This window comes from Accipiter gentilis, chromosome 33, assembly GCF_929443795.1.
Source record: "Accipiter gentilis chromosome 33, bAccGen1.1, whole genome shotgun sequence".
NCBI lineage: Eukaryota > Metazoa > Chordata > Aves > Accipitriformes > Accipitridae > Astur > Astur gentilis.
This window is the reverse complement of record NC_064912.1, coordinates 10,164,884-10,184,498: the sequence shown is the minus strand read 5'-3', so window position 1 is coordinate 10,184,498 and position 19,615 is coordinate 10,164,884. Positions and strand designations below refer to the sequence as shown.

The following is a 19,615-nucleotide window of genomic DNA, read 5'->3' as shown; positions in this document are numbered from 1 at the left end:
ACTACGGTTTAATAGCTAAACCGTTGTATGAAGCCCTAAAGAACTCTTCCTTTGTGTGGGGTCCAAAACAGCAGAGGGCCTTTATGGAGTTAAAACGTGCTTTAATGTCTGCACCTGCTTTAGGCCTTCCTGATTTAACCAAGGATTTTCAGTTGTTCGTCCATGAAAGACAACGCTTGGCACTTGGTGTGTTAACTCAGAAGATGGGAAGCTGGAAGCGACCGGTTGGATACTTCTCCAAACAATTGGACACAGTGAGTAAAGGATGGCCAAATTGCCTTCGAGCGGTGGCTGCAACAGTAATGCTTATACAAGAAGCTCGGAAATTGACGATGGGAAAAACTATAATAGTCTATGTCCCACATATGGTGAAAACTGTTTTGGAACAAAAGGGGGGATATTGGTTATCTCCGAGCAGGATGATGAAATACCAGGTAATACTAACTCAACAGGATGATGTAATTTTGAAAACGACTAACCTGGTAAATCCGGCAGTGTTTTTAAGTTCTATACAGGAAGAAGGACAATTGGAACATGATTGCTTGGCTGCTATTGAATATGTTTATTCCAGTCGTGAAGATTTGAAAGATGTACCACTGGAGCAACCGGACTGGGAGTTGTATACTGATGGTAGCAGCTTCATGGAACAAGGAATCCGATACGCTGGATATGCGGTAACAACAGATACCACGGTTATAGAAGCAAAAGCATTGGCAAGTAATACTTCAGCTCAAAAAGCGGAACTTATTGCTTTGATTCGAGCTTTGGAATTAAGCGAAAACAAAAAAGTGAACATTTGGACAGACTCAAAGTATGCCTTTGGGGTGGTACATGTCCATGGGGCACTGTGGAAAGAAAGAGGATTGTTGTCCTCTCAGGGATCAAATATTAAACATCAAGGTGAAATTTTAAAATTATTACAGGCAGTTCAAAAACCAGAGCAGGTAGCAATCATGCACTGTAAAGCACACCAAATTGGAAACACAAAGGAAATTACTGGAAATAATTTTGCTGATAGAGCAGCAAGAAAGGTAGCCAAGGAACGAGCATGGCAAATGGCACTAATTCCCTCCAAAACAGTAACTCTTCCCAGGGAGGAACCAAGATATTCAGAAGAGGATGACAAGTTAGGCCAATTATTAAATGCTAAGAAAAATCAAGCCGGATGGTGGGTAACACCTACAGGACAGGTGGTACTTCCACCCGTTCTGATGAGAGAAATAATTCAAACGAAACATCAGGAATGTCACTGGGGAGCAGAAGCCTTAGCATCCTCCTTACAAAAACAAGTAGTATCGCTTAAAATGTTAGGAATGGTAAAAATGATAACTGCAAAATGTGAAGTATGTTTGAAAAATAATCCAGTGGTCAGGAAAAAGGTACAAATGGGTCGAATAAAATCTGGTACAGAGCCTGGAGATTACTGGCAAGTAGATTTTTCAGAATTACCTAGGCAGAATGGATATCGGTACATTCTGGTGGGGGTTGATACTTTTACAGGATGGCCAGAAGCTCTTCCCTGTCGTTCCACACAAACAAAGGAAGTAGTAAAGTGGTTACTACGAGAAATAATTCCAAGGTTTGGAGTTCCAATAGGAATTTCTTCTGACAGAGGTCCACACTTTGTTGCGGAGGTAATTCAAAATGTTAGTAAAATTCTGGGTATAGCATGGGATCTGCATACCCCATGGAGACCACAATCCAGTGGGAAAGTGGAGAGGATGAATCAAACTCTAAAAAGGCAAATAAGTAAAATTTGTCAGGAGACTAATTTAAAATGGCCTCAAGCACTTCCATTGGCATTATTAAGAATCAGAGTACAACCAAAGAGTGGAACCTCAGTCAGTCCTTATGAATTGTTATATGGGAAACCTTATGAGTCCCCGGAACCAAACCCAAATATGCATGTAAAAGGAAAACAAGATGTGTATAACTATTTGCTTTCCCTAGGAAAAACTTTGGCCGTGATTCGGAGGATTGTAGTGTGGAATAGACCATTATCCTTGGAAGCTCCGGTCCATGACTTCCAACCAGGAGATTATGTCTACGTGAAAACGTGGGCTTCTGAACCCTTGCAAGGACGTTGGAAAGGACCTTTCCAGGTACTGTTAACCACCTTCACGGCGATTAAGATTGCCGAATCAGAGGCTTGGATACACTACACTCGAGTGAAGAAAGCACCTGCTACATGGAAGATCATCAGCCGTAACCCGAAGACTTTGAAACTGACTCTAAAACATGTCTAATTTTTTATATCGGTTTGTGATTGTTCTATTCATAGTAGTTTGGCAGATGGTGTTGGTGGAAACCTGGACGGAACTGATGAATAGGAACAAGAGACAAATAGAAACAGAGCAATTGATTGGCATTCCAGAAAAATCGGTTGAGGAAAATTTGATGTTAGGATTGATTAAAGGATTTGCCCATTTACAAAATGTTACTCAGATCACTGCTTGTTTACCAATACCAAGAGCAGTAGGGGAAACTATCCCTTGGGGAATTTTAACCATGAATTTAACCATCCTGGAACACAAAAACGAAACCACTCACTGTAAACAAGTGCCAGTGACACAATGGTTTGAGCAGGTAAAGGTTATCAGAAAACAATGGAAATGGATGGGCAGGGAAGTAGATTGTCTGAAATTATTGAATCATCAATTCACCCCGGCCTCCCCTTTAGGAGATATGTTTGCTATGGGTAGTCCTATGGGATGGTGCTCGTATGATGTACAAGTCAAAACTAACGAAAGTCGGAGTATTATGGAATGGAAATGTAATGAGACTAATCAGACCATCCCAGGAAACCCAGTTAGCTGGGATTCGATATGGTCTATGGCCATAATGTTTCAATTTCAGTATATGGCCAAAACTTCTTGGTGTATTACTTGGGATGGATTAGTTGTTACAGCCTGGCCATCTATAAATGACAGAACGAGTTCACTGCGGATAAAAGAGAAAATGGTATCTTGGTGGAAATGTGAAAAGGTTTATGATTGTAGTACTACAGACCCAGCAATAGAAAGAATTCCCCCTTTGGCTGCGGCCTTGAAATATGGCTGCTTGTGTAGAGGACTTAAAAATGATCTCAAACTAACTGAAACATTCCTACCTAAAAGGGGAACCTTTCTTAGTTGTAGAAAAATTACCATTCAGAGTCCAGGACATTTAGTTTGGGCACTAAGTGATGGAACCTGGACAACTCAATTATCACTGGATGGTACAGTAAAGCAAATTAGCTTAGGCATGCCAACATTGTGTCCGATTTGGAAGAAATCACCATTCAAAGGGCCTTTGGAGAATTTAAGGTTAAAACGGACCAAGAGGTCTGAAACAGGTGACGATATATGGAATGAACCATCAACAGGAGTAAAAATTGGCTGGGCTCTTGAATCTCTTTTGAATCCCATAGCTTCATACAGAAATAGAGAATGGCTTTATCATCTAACAGGCCAGGTAGAAAAATTGGCGAACATTACGAAGAAAGGGTTTAAGGAATTAAATATCCAACTGCAGGCAACTTCCAGGATGACTCTTCAAAATAGAATGGCCCTAGACCTACTTTTACTTAAAGAACATGGAGTGTGTGGATACCTTAAGGATAGATTAGACCATTGTTGTATTCATATTCCTAATGTTACTCAAGACGTAGAACATGATCTGGAGCTATTGAGCAAAGTTGAGAAAGAAACCGAGGCCATTCGAGAGGATATGTCGGAAGATTGGCTGGGAAAAATCTTTAGCGGGCTAGGATGGAATCTGAGTTCTTGGTTAAAATCTATAATTAAAACTCTGTTTCTGTTGTTAATTATTTTTATGATGATCATGCTGACGTATGGTTGTCTAAAGAGACAACTTACAAACAGAATTGCAGTCAATCGCATGATCATGAGAGAAGTTCCAATTGTTCTACCAGAGTACAGTCCACCACCACAATATGCTGAAACAAATAACGATTTGTTAAGTACTAGTAGAGAAATGTTATGTAGATAATGTGAAAGTATTGAAATAATTTTCAACACTTTCAAAGGGGGGAAATGTTACTGATTTAGGGGAAATGTTACTGATTTATTATTGATTTGTTATTATTAGAATTAATCATATTTAATTTTAATAGGAATATAGAATTATATATTTTTATGGCATTTCATATATTTAACCAACAACCAACAGCTGCTGTGAAATCCTCTGTATAACCCTGTACCAAGGCCGGAGGAATTGGCCAAAATCATTAGTAGGAATATTTAGGATTTAAATAACAAGTAATAAAATATATATCTTAAACAAGTTTGAGATTTAAGGTGATTTTGAGTAGATTATAACAACAGTATAGTCATAAGAAATTTAGGAACATACAAGATGTGCTGTGCACAATAATAAAAGAATAAGTATTGTTTAGAATTAGTTAACCATAGAAACTTTGACTGATTTGTTAGCTTTGTAGTGTTTTGTTTTAGGAGACTGAGAGAGAGATCGTTATGGACCTTAGTTCTGTTACATGAAACCCCACTTTGGTCAACATTACAGGTAGTGGAACCAGGTGAAATCAGCCAATGAGTGTCTTAGTATAAGAATATTAATAAAGTGACGTGATTGAGGACCAATCATTGAAAAGGTTAAATTTGGGAATTAACATTGAATGTATTTTATGTAATCAAATATATGATGGCGAAAGTTGTACTGCGCAGAATCACCTAAGAGGTCAACTATCGGACAAAGTGAGGAAGACTGTGGAAGACCACCAGAGGGCTATAGAAGACCACCAGAGACCTTCAATGCGCATGCGTAAAGGACATTAACATATGCTAATAACTTCCCAGAAATTTAATGAATATGTATAACATTTTTTGGAAATCTAATGAATATGAATGAATAAGTTTAATATAAGGTGTATGATTTTGGTGTTCGGGGTGCGTGGTTCGTGAGAGGACTCACCCGCGCACCCGGCCGTCAATAAAGAAGTGTCTGCTTATCTACACTAAATTGGTGTTGATAAGTTCTTTATTCCGAGTTTTTCGGCAACATTAGCATTGTTGTCTTATAAGAGAAGTAGCTTCCATTGTTCAGCTTCCACTCTTAGGGTGCCTACCATAGTCAAGAGAAAAAAATGTTTGCCCCTTACTGTCATTTTATCTCTCAGGCCTATTGATTTCCAGTGATGAAATCTAGTCTGGTAATTAACCAATTCTTTTCATCCTGAAGGTTCATTTTATGTAATCTAAATACACACTGAAAGATGAAGTCACATAAACAGGGATGTTTCTGTACCTACCTTTGAAATGACAAGTGTTCTATTTCTCCTCATATTTTAGTACAGGCAAGTATCACCATAAGAAATGGGACTTTTTGCTGGAGCAAAGAAACTTCTCCTTGTCTTAGAAGGTACAGACTTACCCTTAGTCATCTCATTTCGGTAGGTCAGGGTGGATGCTGCATGAACTAATTCCTCAGGGGAATCAGTGAAACCACTGTGGAATATCTAGAGGCTTCTGAGTTTGTTTCATATTTAACATTGAATTCTGGAAATTATAAAGTCAGACAAAATGTCATCTTGCTTTTATGCTTGGGATCACATAAATGGGAAGGTGCCTATATATGGATGTTGCCTTAATATATGGAGACTGCTTTCTTTACATAAATTTCTTGTCCAAAAGTAGAGTTGATGATATGCAGATATTATATATGACATCACCACATGCTTATTTCAAAAGGCATTGCAGTTTTAGAAAAGAAACAGTGTTGAAAAGTTCTGACGTTCAGGAATGTTTTATATCCAGTGCTTTGGGCTAGCCTATCTCCAGAGTGGGGATCTGGGTTTGAAACTCAGATGAGGATGTGGATGAAGACTTTCTGGTTGAAGGTTTCTTTGGAGGAATGACTCCTGCTGCAAAAAGTCAGCATGACAGGAAGAGTAATGCTGTGTAACTGAGGCCTCAAGTATGAATTTAGGGGATTTAGTTGGTACATTTTTATTGCTACAAGACAATAGCAAGAATTTTGGCCATTTTCTTTTCAGAAAGTGTATCTAAAAGGTGATAAGAGACTAATCTTTTTGTCTATAGGATAGATCTTACCGTGCCCCAAGGCTCCTTGCTTGCTGTAGTTGGCCAGGTAGGTGCTGGAAAGTCCTCCTTGCTGTCAGCATTACTTGGTGAGCTGGGGAAGACGAACAGCTGCATGATCATCAAGGTAAATTTTCCCCTGCGCAATTGCTTCTAATTAGGCTGTCTTCAGGAACGGTAAGGTATTAACCATTTATTGCTGAATTTTAACAAAGGCTGTATGTAGCAGCCCACATTTAATTATCTGAAGGTACTTAGGACCTCTTGGATGAGCCTGGCCCTTGGGAATGGGAACTGGAACAGGACTTCAAAGATCCAGTTCTATTTCCCACTCTGACAGTGACGTGAAGTGGCATCCTGGTAAATCACATCATGTACTTGCACCTCTGTTTCCTCCTCTGTAAGATAATGAGAGTGCAGACTTATATTTTGCAGAGCTCTCTGAGACCTGTCAATAGTGGTGATCATTCCAGATTTCTGTAAATCTAACTGGTAGAGTTTTTCTTCAAAGACAGGTTCCCACAGTGTCAAGTTGAGCTTATGAAAAACATTATTAACATTTTTCCATTTTTATAGGACACGGCAGCTTATGTCCCCCAGCAAGCTTGGATACAAAATGCTTCAGTGGAAGATAATATTCTCTTTGGGAAGGAGATGAATGAAACATGGTTCAATAGAGTGATAGGTGCTTGTGCACTGCAACCTGATTTGGAGAGCTTCCCTGCAGGGCAGAAGAGTGAAATAGGAGAGAAGGTACTGGCTTAGATTTATATTGTGGCCAACTTTTCCATGAGTTGTCCTGCTTAGAACACCTACAAAAGGACTAAACTTGCAGGAGGCAGGTGCTCAGTGATTTCTGAGAAGTCAGGCCATGATTTAACAGGGTCTGAAGCCCACCTCCTGGCAGTTAACCTAACCAGAGATATGAGAGATGCTTAAGACAAAAATCAACAATTCCAGGTCATTCTTGGGTCCTTTTTTGCAGGAGAGTGGGGTTGCTCCAAAGAATCTGCATCTCAAGAGCCCTATTTGGAGGGAGGGAGGGAGGGAAGGAGCGAGATGCACTGATTTAGAAATAAGGAAATCATAAAACCTTACTGTAAAATGGAGCCAACAGTTGGCAAATATGCTGTAGCTTTGGAATAAACAGTGTCAGTACATTTGTACAGGGAATAAATATATCTGGAAGGCAGAAGCAAAGGGTCAACCTTGCTTGTGCCGTGTACCAGAAGGCTTCAATTTACCTACTTGATGACCCCCTCTCAGCTGTTGATGCCCATGTTGGACAGCACATTTTTGAACATGTTCTTGGACCCAACGGCTTACTGAAGGACAAGGTGTGTTATAAATCCCAAACTGTAAAAGGTGGCAAAGTATATCTAATTATCGGGGCCCCTGAAATGTTTCAATTAAGGTGGTTACTCACTTTATCAAAGGCTCCCAAATTATTTTTGTTAGTGGCAGCAGGTACTACTGTTAGTAACAGTGGAAGTGGAACAGGTAACCTCTGCAGTCCACACAGCACGTGGAAGTCCTGCAGTAAACTCACCTAGGAGGAAGACTGAGAAGTTAGGTTTTCCTGAAAGGCTGTCTTTATCCTCATACGAACCACATGCCTAGTTCCAGCCTTACTTCTACAGCAAGTTTATAGTTCTTTGGTCTTCCATTGACATTATTCTTCTCCTTTTTGAGATTTACTTCTAGTATAGTTAGGAGGAGCTGTCTGATCTCTTCCAGCTCATTGTATCTTATCATAATGTCTAGTCCCATCACTTTTGAATGGTTCAGTGGCACCTTTACAGTTCTCATCACCCAAATGTTCATCACTTAAACTTCAGTCTTAAAATCCATCTTAAACACTTCTCTTCCATTATTGTTTGCATTGGTTGCATTTTGTTATTCCTTGGTACTTCTCTGCTGTCAAGCAATCTGGATAATATATGTGGCTACATGAGAAGGGGTGCTAGGGCAGCTCTATTTGCTTCATGGTATAAATTGCCTACAAATACTTGATTCAATTTCACATTGTAGAAGCAAAATAGATAATTTATTTCATTAGAAAGTCCAATTAAAACAGACGTGTCTGATTACAAATACCTTTCTCTTCATGTGGATTGGTTGCAAGTATCAGAATGTAATTATTGTATTGAAACAGAAAGACTGGCAAAGAAAGAATGTATCAGACTTAAGCAGTACTCAAAGGGCTTGATTGTATATTAGAAATATAGAACATGCCAATTTGTTATCTAGGAAAAAATTACTTTTCATATGTCCTTTTCTACATGTAATTATCTGTGCAAATATGCTCAGAAGTTTAAACGTAAAGGAGCTGCACTCTAACTCCATTCAGGTTGATGAAGTTTTCAGGCACAAATTTTATTCTGAAATATTGATATCAGTGACAATAAATGTGACATACTCTCCAATTAACATCATTCTACTTAAGAGCTTCAGCCTGAGGGGAATCAATAACATGGAACTGGTCAGTGAGCCAAGCAAAAGGTCCTCCTACACACAGGATGGTAGCCTAGGACTTCAGGCTTCAGTTCCCATTCTCATTCTTTTATGCTGTACGTGACACAAAGCAAGTTAATTCACTGCTCCCGAGTTCTGCACTTTCAAAATGGGCACAAAGCTATACTGCAAAGATAAACTTCATTAAAGAGACAGTCAGAAGTGACAAGAATAAATAACAAAAATATCTCCAAGTTAGTAAAAAAAATAGCTCACGCTGAGTACATGTCTTTCTCCAGAAGACAGCTGACTGCAAAAGCTCGAGTGAGCAGGGAAACACCGGAACAATTGTAACTTATCTTTATTCAAGAAGGCCTGTGTGCTGGTGACTCACACAATCAACATTTTGCCTCAAGTGGACAACATTGTTTTTCTGGTGGATGGAAGTATCTCAGAGATTGGTTCCTACCAAGAACTTCTACAGAGAAATGGGGCATTTGCAGAATTTCTTCATTCACACATTACTGCAGAAGAGCAGGCAGGAACTGGTTTTCCAGGTAACCCAAATGAGTTGGAATCATTCTTCCTATGTCTATCAGTCAATTGTTTCCTTAATATTATACTTAAGATTAAAGAAGTGGCAGGGGAGGGGTCTGCTGCTGTTCACAGTTGGGAAGAGGGAAAAGAAAAGAAAACTGGAACAGCCGGCCTTAAATTTGTTTTATTACGGACTTTTAAAGCCAAGATTCAATCACGATAAGGTGTCGCTTTGTGTGGGGAAAAATATGCCTGTCAAATTAGCTGACTCATCACCTCAATATTGGTTCTTGAATAAACGGTTCCATCTTAGTAGACAACAGTCATGCAGTAAACAGAATTACCCACCATATGTGCTATTCTTCAAGCCTCATCTTGGTATTTCTACCCTTAAAAACAGTTCTATGTAATGAATCTTTCCTCTGTATTACCAGTCTCTCAAAGGCTATACAGGACAAAGCAGGATTCTAAAGCATTTAGAAAAAAAAAAAAGCATTTATTTCACAGCTCTAGGAGACACCAAAGGCACCATCACCTCTAGAAGTGGTCTATCACAGGAGAAGCTCTTTAGGTAAGCTTAAAGCTGTCTCAGAGACTGAAGAACTTGCTCCACAGGTAAGAAACTACTCTTAAATGTGGAGGCTGACTAACATTTTCTCCATATTTCACAAGGAGTGAGAATTTGTTCCAGAGCTCCTGCACAAGGCGTGTTGATACATTTGCTTGCTGTTCAACTTCCCAGTGGGGCTGTAAGGTCTGGCTCATTTCAAACCAGCCACAGTTAGTGAATGCTTAAAGCTTTAGTCTGTTAATAGCTTGACAAAGTCCAGTCCCTGTGACAAAGATGGACAATGGTTGGGGTCACTCTGGAGCACCCCGAAAACTGCAGCCCTCAAAATAGGCATGAATATAGATGTGGATGGGTAAGGAGATCCAGCTTTAAAATACTCATTGCCTTGGCTAAAAATTGAAAGGATTTTTGTTTTCTTTATGAAGTGACAATTCAGTCAAATCTTCTGCTATGGGAAGGAACACCATTCCTGCAAGTCAAGACTCTACCACTGCTGCAGCCACCAAAGGAAGATGAATGAAGGGAGAGAAAACCCAGCATGGCAGGGTAAGCACAGCACCTTCCTATAAAGGCAAAGACACATACCATGGGTTTATTACTGACCCACTCGTGGCAGGCAGGTCAGCTCATTGACTAAGTTAAACCAGTGCAACTCCAGGGAACTCAGCTGAGCTGTACAAGTTTGCCCTATAATTGAGACAGTCATTTCAGCATTATTTTACACAGCACCTTCTATGCAAACTGTATCTCCCTGGATGCCCCAATCCAAAGACTGGTCCCAGAATCAGAGTAATGCATCTACATTGCAGAGAGCACATTATGGAAATGAGAGGGGAAAACAAAAATAATTATGACCACTTGAGGAGAGAGATCCTGATTCAAGAGTTGACCTGAAAGGGGAAAGCGCACTGAGGCAATCAGGGTGATGTGGTGGTAAGGGACAGAAGAGGATAGATTACAAAGGACTTGTAATCTTGAGTCTGTCCACAAACTCTTGAGGCTGGTGGGAAGGGGCAAAGAAGCACATCACTGTTCTCATCTTGCCCAAGGGAAACACCTCAAAAGGCTGAGGCAAGGAGGGCTCCCTGAAAGGAGAGAAGCAGACATGGGGTTCCAGCTAGGAGGATTCAGGCATGGATGAGGTCTGTATTCAGTGCGCATTGTAGCAGCAGTAAAACGTGGGGAGAAAACAAATAGCTAAGGCTGCACACTGGTACTGAGACGAGATGAGAGTAAGAAGTCAGACACCCCAAAGGAGGCAGATCTGCCCCTAGGAAAGCACAGTATTAGCCAGTATTAGCCAGTATCACCTCTGCTGATCAGCAGTTACTCACACAAGCAGTCAGTGGGATACATGATAGTTGTCACTCCCACTGAGAACAAATGAAAACTACTGCCTGGCATAAAGAAAGCCTTATGTGCATTCCAGCAGTTACAAGAGCCTATTGCAATAACATTCATCAGTTGACAATAATCACTTATTAATACCATGGATTTATTTAAGTATGGCTTCATTATTCATCCATGAGGAAAACAAAAAAAGAATTAACATGGTTGTTATGACCCATGACATATAACCAAGTAGATATGCCATAATAAATCATTTCATTGTTTCAGACCTGCTTTTCCTTTCTAACAAGCTTGATCCTCCCAACCTCTGCTGTTTTTTCCCCCGATTGTTTCACTCTAGGTTAATACTTCAATTTATGCAGCCTACCTGAAGGCAACAGGCTTACCACTGTGTGTGTACACCATTCTGTTGTTCACATGTCAGCAAGCTGTGTCATTTTCTCGTGGTTACTGGCTCAGCATGTGGACAGATGACCCTGTTCACAACAGGACACAACAGCACACAGAGCTGAGAGTTGAAGTCTTTGGTGCACTAGGAGTCATTCAAGGTTTGTTTAACTTGGTCACCTAATTCTCCTCTGTATTTCCATCTCCCTTTCTTATCCAGGATGTTTTCTCAGAATATAAACAAGTGCATACCCATGGGCTCTTAGCCTCCTGGGCTTTTGGTACCAGCCCTAAAGGTTTGGCATGGGACCTAAAACTACAGGCTCTGACACACAGAGGGGATTTCTAAGGGATCCGAGTAATTTTTCCAGTGTTACTGCCTGAAATTCTACTTCATATGCTAGAAGTGTTCTCCTGTGCCTTTCAGCAGGAAAGTTGGGTACCCTTCTGTGCTAACAGTGAATCTGTAGACAGGAAACCTAAGACTTTGAGTAATTCAAAGTAATTCCAATCAAGCTCATTTTGTGAAGAATAAAGAATTTGTCCTGTGTGTTTAAGTTGCTGAATCTGTGGCCCCCATCAAGCTTGCTTCGAAGGTCTTCCAGCCCTCTGTAGCTACCCTACAGAAAGGGTAGTTTACCCTGCAGCTCTGAGGCTTGGCTTAATTGCTACCAAAGAGGAGGTCAGCTCTTTTCACTAGTATAGCATTCACAGTACTAAGTGAAAATCATGACCTTGCAAAGGAGAACTCCAAGGTGAGTTTGTTCAGACCTACTAATATCTACTATTTTTTTATTACAGCCCTTGGCAGATTTGCCTCCACAGCAGCAGTCCTTCTAGGTGGCGTGTTAGCATTGCACAAGCTGTTTCTGCAGTTGCTGAGGAATGTTGCTAGATCCCCAATGGTCTTCTTTGAGCAAACACCTATTGGAAACTTGCTGAACCGCTTCTCCAGACAAATGGATGCTATTGATTCTGTCATCCCTGACAAGCTGAAGTCCTTGCTGGGATTCTTGTTCAACTTGCTGGAGATCTACCTTGTGATTATAGTGGCTACACCAAGGTCAGCAATGGCCATAGTGCCCTTGACTGTTCTTTATGCCGCATTCCAGGAGCTCAGAGAGATACACAGACAGGTGAGGCTGAAGCAGCATGGCCATGTCCCTGCAGAAAGCCTCCTTCCATTTCTTAAGAACAGAGACATGCAGAAACTAGTTTCATCATCTCGAATTGCAACTGAACAAGAGTAATGTCAGTGGCTCGCTCTTCCCACATCACCTCAGCCTTCCAAAGCATCCCAGAGACCTCACAAAGAGGCTTGTGCTTTTCTGATGTCCAGATCAAATCCTACCTAGAGCTATATTCCTTGTCTCCATTAGCGTAAATGCAATCATATTAAGACCAAAAGCATTTTTCCTTTCCTCCAGAATTCCTACATTGCTTTTTAATATATCCATGTATGCCATGCAGCTCTCCCATTGGGCTCTGAAACCTCAAACACTTTGCCAGCTAAGACTGAACATGAGGGAAGGGCAAGTAAGGGGGCAAGTATGCCTTTGCTCTCCATCAAGCAAAGGGCTGGTCTACAGGAAAAAGTAAATCTGAGTTTAGAGGCTTTGTGAGTTCAGAGTACCCTGCCTTCTTCGCATTAACTAACCACGGGGTTATTCTTAAGGAAGATAGGACATAACACAGGCAGAAATGCTACCTCACCTTTTAAGGGCATCTCTTACCTGCACATTAGGTTTTATGACACTGGGATAGTACGTATTATTGCACTTGTTGAGGCCTTCTCACATGTTCTGTGGAGCACCTCCATGGAAGCATAAACTTTCTTATCACTTCCCTTTCCCTTTGTACCAGCACTTCTGTGTCATCACCTCCTGCCAGCTGAGACGCATAGAGGCTGCCAGCAGATCACCCGTCTATTCCCACATTTCAGAAACTTTCCAAGGGAGCAGTGTGATCCGTGCTCACAAGGCCCAAGAAAGGTTTATTTTGAAGAGAAATTTTCTAGTGGATGAGAATCAATGAATATGCTTCCCTGGAGCAGTTGCTGACAGGTACAAATCTGCAGTGTAAAAAAAATGATAGTTTACTGTCACAGCCTTGGTGAGTGGAGATAGCTGCCCTTGGAGTTTGGGTGGAGGTACACAGAAGATGAGACAGTGGTGCGCAGTGTTTTGGGCGTAGGGTAGTCTTTTTCATTACCACTCATACTGCACCCCTCTCTGGCAATGTGCCCCTCAACACAACCAATATGCTTCCATCTCTGTTGTTTGGCTAGGCACGCACACATGCTGACACACTGCTAGAGATACCACTTGGGTGTCCAAAATGCAGGAAGCTGTAGTATGTGCCTGGTGAGGCCCATCATCACATGACAGTGCATGAGGCCTGTGGTATATGCAGAACTGAGCCATCAGCCACCAGTCATGAAAGAAGTGAGGAGTACCGGAAGGAGTGAGAAATGTTAGACCAACTCATCCAAGAAACTGCGTACTGGCTGCTCTCATCCAGCAGGCCTTGGAGAAAATCCTAATGGAGATCATAAGCCAACCAGTTTGGATAAAGTGGAGCCATTCATGAGCTCCAAGGTGGCTCGATAAGAGCAACCAGGGTGCGACAAGAGCTTTGTTGAGCATCCTGTACCCCAGCAGCTCCACAAGTGTTTTGCAAAGTAATCACAGATTCTGTTGAGAGAAAGGAAGAGGGCACCCAACAACAGATTTGTACTCTCCTCCTCTTGCAGGTGGCTTGCTACAAATCTGGAGTTTCTAAGCAATGGCATTGTGTTGTTTGGAGCACTATTTGCAGCAGTGGGCAGAACACAACTTAGTCCAGGAACTGCTGGCTTCTCCATTTCATATGCTCTTCAGGTAACTCAGTGTTGAGTAATACCATGCTTGCCTTTCATCAAAAGCAACATACATTTTAATTTCTGCTACCATTTTAATTTCTAAGAAGTCATGAACTATTTCTGTGGCTTTCTAGATGCCTTCTCCTACCAAACCCTGCTGTCACTGCTGAAACCCAGAGCATCTGGAGCACATGGTCCCTTAGAGAATGAACCTCAAACACATGCACCAGCCATCTTTTTCCTCCTGCATCTGAACTCATACTTAAGTCACAGCATACTCTGAGCAACTGAAGCAAGGTCTTCAGTGGCTGTCTTACCTGCTTGTAGACCAGTTACACAATAGCCTAAGAAACAGCTACACTATCCTTTAGCATTCAAGTCAGTAGCATTTCATTCTCCATAAACCTGCTGAGAAGCTATGGGGGGAGCTGGCTAGGCTCTTTAAACACAGCTGTACAAACTTTCACAAGGATCCATGGTTATTTTTTAGCCTTTTAAGGGATGATTTCTGAAGCAATTAGCTGAGGAGGTCTTTATAAATAAACACTAAGACAAAGTACTAGATACCTCGCAAGCACAGGTCAAGACTTACTTTATCTGCCAGAATGCTTCTGTTTCTTTCTGCTAGATAACTGGTGTTCTGAACTGGATGGTGTGCTCCTGAACAGAAATAGAGAACAACATTGTTTCTGTGGAGAGAGTGAGAGAATACTTGAGGACTCCTAAGGAGGTAGCTAAACAGCTATTGACCTTCCTAGCACAGGGGAACATCTCTACAAACTAAATGAGTAACTTTTCTGTTCCACCTGGACAAAACCCCTACTTTTCCCTTTCTAAAAGGCCAGTTATGTTTCCTTTAAGGAACTGCAACATTTGGTTTTTATTCAACTGACTGGACTTGTTTTATAACCTCTGATCGTCATTATTTCCTTAAGACTGTTAAGCATTAGGTCGCCATTAAAATAGCTTCACTTGGTAACACACATGGAATGAGCCATATTTTCTGCCCGTATTTGCAGTATGTATTTATTGCACAAGTTCCGATGCAACTCTCTGGTAACTGATGGCCGCTAGATAGCCTTTTAGCCATTAAAAGCCTCCAGTGCAATCATTTTTGTTCTGTATTCATGAAAATTATTTCTCCACACACTGCCCTGAGATCCTACTAAAGGAGACTTTCACAGTCCTGTTTGTAGGGGCGTATAAATTTTTTTTTATTGAACCACTCATAATGTCAGAACTCTGACATGCAAACAAACGTTTATTCCCATTTTCAGTTAAGATGATTGGCATCTTTGCATAAAGTAAAAAGTCAACATTTGCAATATGAAAGTTTGAGGCCTTTTTCTCTTTTGGAAACAGTAAATAGATCAGGGGAATTTGGCACAGATATCTTCATAAGCTTCCTGTTTCAGTATGGCCACTTGATTTGGTAATTTAAATCAGCTTTATACATTGCTGTTTGTTTCAATCTATTTAGGCACCCTGGATTCTGAATGGCAAACTTCAAGGTCAAGTTTGGCTCAATGAAGGAAGAATTGAATTTAGAAACTATAGTTTGCGATACAGGCCAAATTTGGAGTTAGCACTGAAGCATGTCAATCTAACCATCAACGGGCAAGAGAAGGTAAGCAAAGCCACTTGTTTCAGAAGAGCTACAAAGTGTGAGCAGTGCTTTACAGTGATCCTATCTGGGCAGGTACAGTCCCTGCCCTACACTAAGGTATAGTAACTTCTAAGCATGAAAGCTGCAGTAAGGTATGAGCCCATCTATCACACTGCACACCTCTTCTAGTACAAAGTAGTCTTTCCAGGATAGCTGCATACACTGGACATTCTTCCGAGTGAAATTTCATTTCACAGAAGGTTAGCAGAGTTACAGCAAAGGAATTTCACTTTTTAAATCTAGTGTCATGTCAAGGCCCTGTTCTAGCTGCTAAGTCTTGTAGTTATTCTTCCCATCAAAGGCTTTCAAGATTCCTTTTCATACAAAACAATTACAAATTATAAATTATTCCCTTTAAGAATGTATTGCTAGACTATGTGAGTCTTGAATGACCAGCCCTGAAGATTTGATCCATGCAAAGCTGTCTCTCTTCAAAAGGCCAAGAGGAACAATGTGACAGGTCTGTCCAACTGTGGAAAACGATCAACATCAAAACCAAAAGCTTTCTATTGCACTTTACAGATCTTCATAACTGGAAGAACAGTAGCTGGGAAATCTACTCTTGCTGCGGAATTGCTGCGATTAGTGGAAGCTGCAGGAGGAGCGATCCTAATTGATGGACTAGATATTGCTCAACTAGGTCTCCATGACCTTAGAACCAAGATAACTGTCATTCCCCAGGTATGAAACTAATTTCCAAAATGCTTCAGCAGTTTTGTAAGTCTTAACACCTAGGAAGGGTTTATAAAGATTCTGCGAGAGGAGGGACATTCAGAAATTTCAAAGCTGGACATAACCTCTATGCCATGCTAGTCTCCCATGCAATGTAACATTAGCCACAGATTTGCACCCATCAGGGAAAACCAGAGAGCTCGTTTTTATAATTCATTTCAGGAGCTGTTTGTACTGTCTCTGTGCTCAGGATCCAGTCTTGTTTTCTGGCTCTCTAAGAATGAATCTTGACCCATTAAACCAATACACTGATGCAGACATGTCCCGATCCAATATCAGGGAGGTTTGTTAAATGATCCCGAGAGCAAGATTAAGACACAAACGAGGTCAGATGCTGTACAACCTTACGACTTTTATTTCCTACAATAACCAATAACTGCAATAGAATAGAGGGAGGAAGGAGAAAAAGAGGCAGACCTAAGCAAGAGAATGGAAGAGAGGTAGCAAGACTAGTTACCACCACCACGAAGCCAGCAACGTCCCACCGAGTCAGTTCCGATGCCGGTGATGGAGGGTCAGGTTCCTCTGCTGCCAGTCAGGTGTCTCTTCTTCAGAGCCAGGTGTCACAGTCCCTCCGATGTTTTCCAGGTTCAGGTCTTCCATCCGTGAGAGGGGAGTACACAGTTCCCTTATTGTCCCAGTCCCCACAATTTTTCGGAAAAGTCCACCCATTTCCACAGAACTCATTACCCTATCAGGCAAGCACATCTTTGCAGGTGCGGGTGTGGTGGTTTCTTCGGGGATGTCTTTGTGCGTACTCTCCCATACAACAGCAGGACATTGAGGCAGCATCATCGTAAGTCAGCAGCTCAGCACAGTTCCTCACATTCTCCCATACAACAGCAGGACATTGAGGTAGCATCACCGTGAGTCAGCACATTCTCCCATACAACAGCAGGACATTGAGGCAGCATGACCGTGAGTCAGCACATTCTCCCATACAACAGCAGGACATTGAGGCAGCAGCAATGTGAGTCAGCAATTTAGCACAGTCCCTCACAAGACATCTGGACAGCTTTGGAACTGACTCAGCTCAAGAACTTTGTTGCAGATTTGCCCGATCAGTTGGAATATAAGTGCACTGACCAAGGGGAAAACTTAAGGTACCTTATCTGCAGAAAGACAATAGCAGGTCAGTGCCAGCCCGTGGGCTAGGAGAACATAAAGCTAGTGAGACAAGGAGTCTAATTCATTTAAGAAAACAAAGAAAAAGAAAAAGAAAAAGAAAAAGAAAAAGAAAAAGAAAAAGAAAAAGAAAAAGAAAAAGAAACCACCCAGACAGTATTTGCTGCATTATTGTCCTGTTTAGCAGCATGAAATCAAATCATAAGACGCTGAGTGGAAAACCTTTGAGACTTAATCATTGTGGTGGCTTGTGTTTGTGCAGTACTTAAACCACTGGAATCCTGCTCCAAGTGCTGATCTGGGTGCTATAGTAATACATTCCCTTGATTTTCTTCGGTTGTTTCACACTCTTACCTGCAGTGCCACCAGCCTCAATCACCCTTTCAGGGAAAGGGAACAATCACCTTTTCATTACTATTTTCAAATTAATCACGTATTCTGACCCCAGGGAAAACTGACTACTGCTCTCAATTTACCATCCCTCTTCTTACTTGCAGCACTGGTCAGAACAGCTGGTTTGTCTGGCCAGAGCACTTCTTCGGAAAGCCAAAATCCTCATTCTAGATGAGGCCACAGCAGTAGTAGATTTAGAAACTGATCTTCAGATTCAGTCCACCCTGAGGACTCAGTTCAAAGACAGCACAGTGTTAACAATAGCTCACTGGATAAACACTGTCATGGACTGTGACAGGTTAGCCACTTTCCTAAGGAGGAAGACAAACCACACAGTGTTAGTGAACAGCAATTTCATTTCTGTCTTTTCTTGTTTAACCCTCAAAGCTTTGCTTCAATCAGCTAGGCACCAACAGGCTAATCAAAGATCATTTATTCCCACATGATGCATTCCATGCTGTGTCACATCCTTCCCCCCCTGTAGGTAGTTAGGGCCAGGCGACCGGAAGATATCGCGCTGTAGGGAAAGACAGGACCTCTCTCCTGATAGCCAAATGGCACTTAGTTTGTGAGGTAAGCGGATGGATGTGACGTTGTAAACCTAAGCTATATAACGCCGTGTCATTCACTAATAAACGCCATTTGCCGTCTACCACATTGGTGTCTGCGAGCTAATGGACCGAGCGACCTAGGGGTGGTCGCCGTGCCGTTCCTGAACCACGTCACCACGCCTTGCAGAGGCGACAAGTGGTGCCGAAACCCGGGAATCGTCGCCTGGATGGGTGAACGGCGGCCGGAGCGGCAGGACCAGCCCGGCGGGGAGGACGCTCCCAGACCAACAAGGACGATGGAAGCCCTTGTGCAGGTTGTATCACAATTACATAAGCAGTGGGGTATTGATTGTAAACCCAAAGATTTCACTCTCGCAGTTGCGAGGCTTGTGCAAATTGGGGTCATTGATGATCCGGTGGATATTCTCCACCCCGAAGCGTGGGATAAATGCACTAAAGCATTGGCCGAGGAGACGATGTCCTCAGGCTGTGCAAAAAATCTTAAATCGTGGGGGAAAGTCGTACAGGCCTTGCGAAAGGCCATACAAGAACAAGATACCTGGAGGGCGGCGAAGAATTGTTTGCCGGTTACCCCAAAACTGGGAGTCGGGGCGGCCCCCGGACAATGATGATTCTGTTAAGACTAAAGATCTACAAGAGGGTGGGGTGTCCCCTCAGCTTCAGAACCCCGACTCGCTAACGGAGGGACAAAAATGAGCTGAATCTTTCTGGGGCGGGTTAACTGAGGAGGCCAGGGGCGTTGCAGAGAAAGCAAAGTCTGGGGAAGTCTGGGCTAAACCACCGCCCTATGCACCCCATAATGGCGCCGAGCACAAAGAAGAAGGGCGGGGTGAGGATGCCAGCGGAGGGAATAGGGAGGACGCGCTAGCACTAACAAGCACACACAAATGGGAAGGGGAGGAGAGTCAG

At 42.0% G+C, this 19,615-nt stretch overlaps 1 protein-coding gene across 1 annotated transcript in view; it reads left to right on the top strand.

Moving 5' to 3' along the window:
- The window catches only part of LOC126034222 (ATP-binding cassette sub-family C member 6-like), a 44,257-nt gene that overhangs the window by 17,373 nt on the left and 7,269 nt on the right, over positions 1–19,615 (top strand). The window contains 18 exon segments of the mRNA XM_049791674.1: positions 5,310–5,379; positions 6,060–6,186; positions 6,636–6,812; positions 7,229–7,396; positions 8,813–8,867; positions 8,870–9,070; positions 9,558–9,621; positions 10,047–10,167; positions 11,312–11,519; positions 12,160–12,494; positions 13,222–13,421; positions 14,111–14,237; positions 14,847–14,948; positions 15,699–15,845; positions 16,407–16,565; positions 16,807–16,875; positions 17,622–17,748; positions 18,198–18,432. Of these exon segments, the coding sequence (XP_049647631.1) occupies positions 5,310–5,379; positions 6,060–6,186; positions 6,636–6,812; positions 7,229–7,396; positions 8,813–8,867; positions 8,870–9,070; positions 9,558–9,621; positions 10,047–10,167; positions 11,312–11,519; positions 12,160–12,494; positions 13,222–13,421; positions 14,111–14,237; positions 14,847–14,948; positions 15,699–15,845; positions 16,407–16,565; positions 16,807–16,875; positions 17,622–17,748; positions 18,198–18,432 (2,692 nt within the window).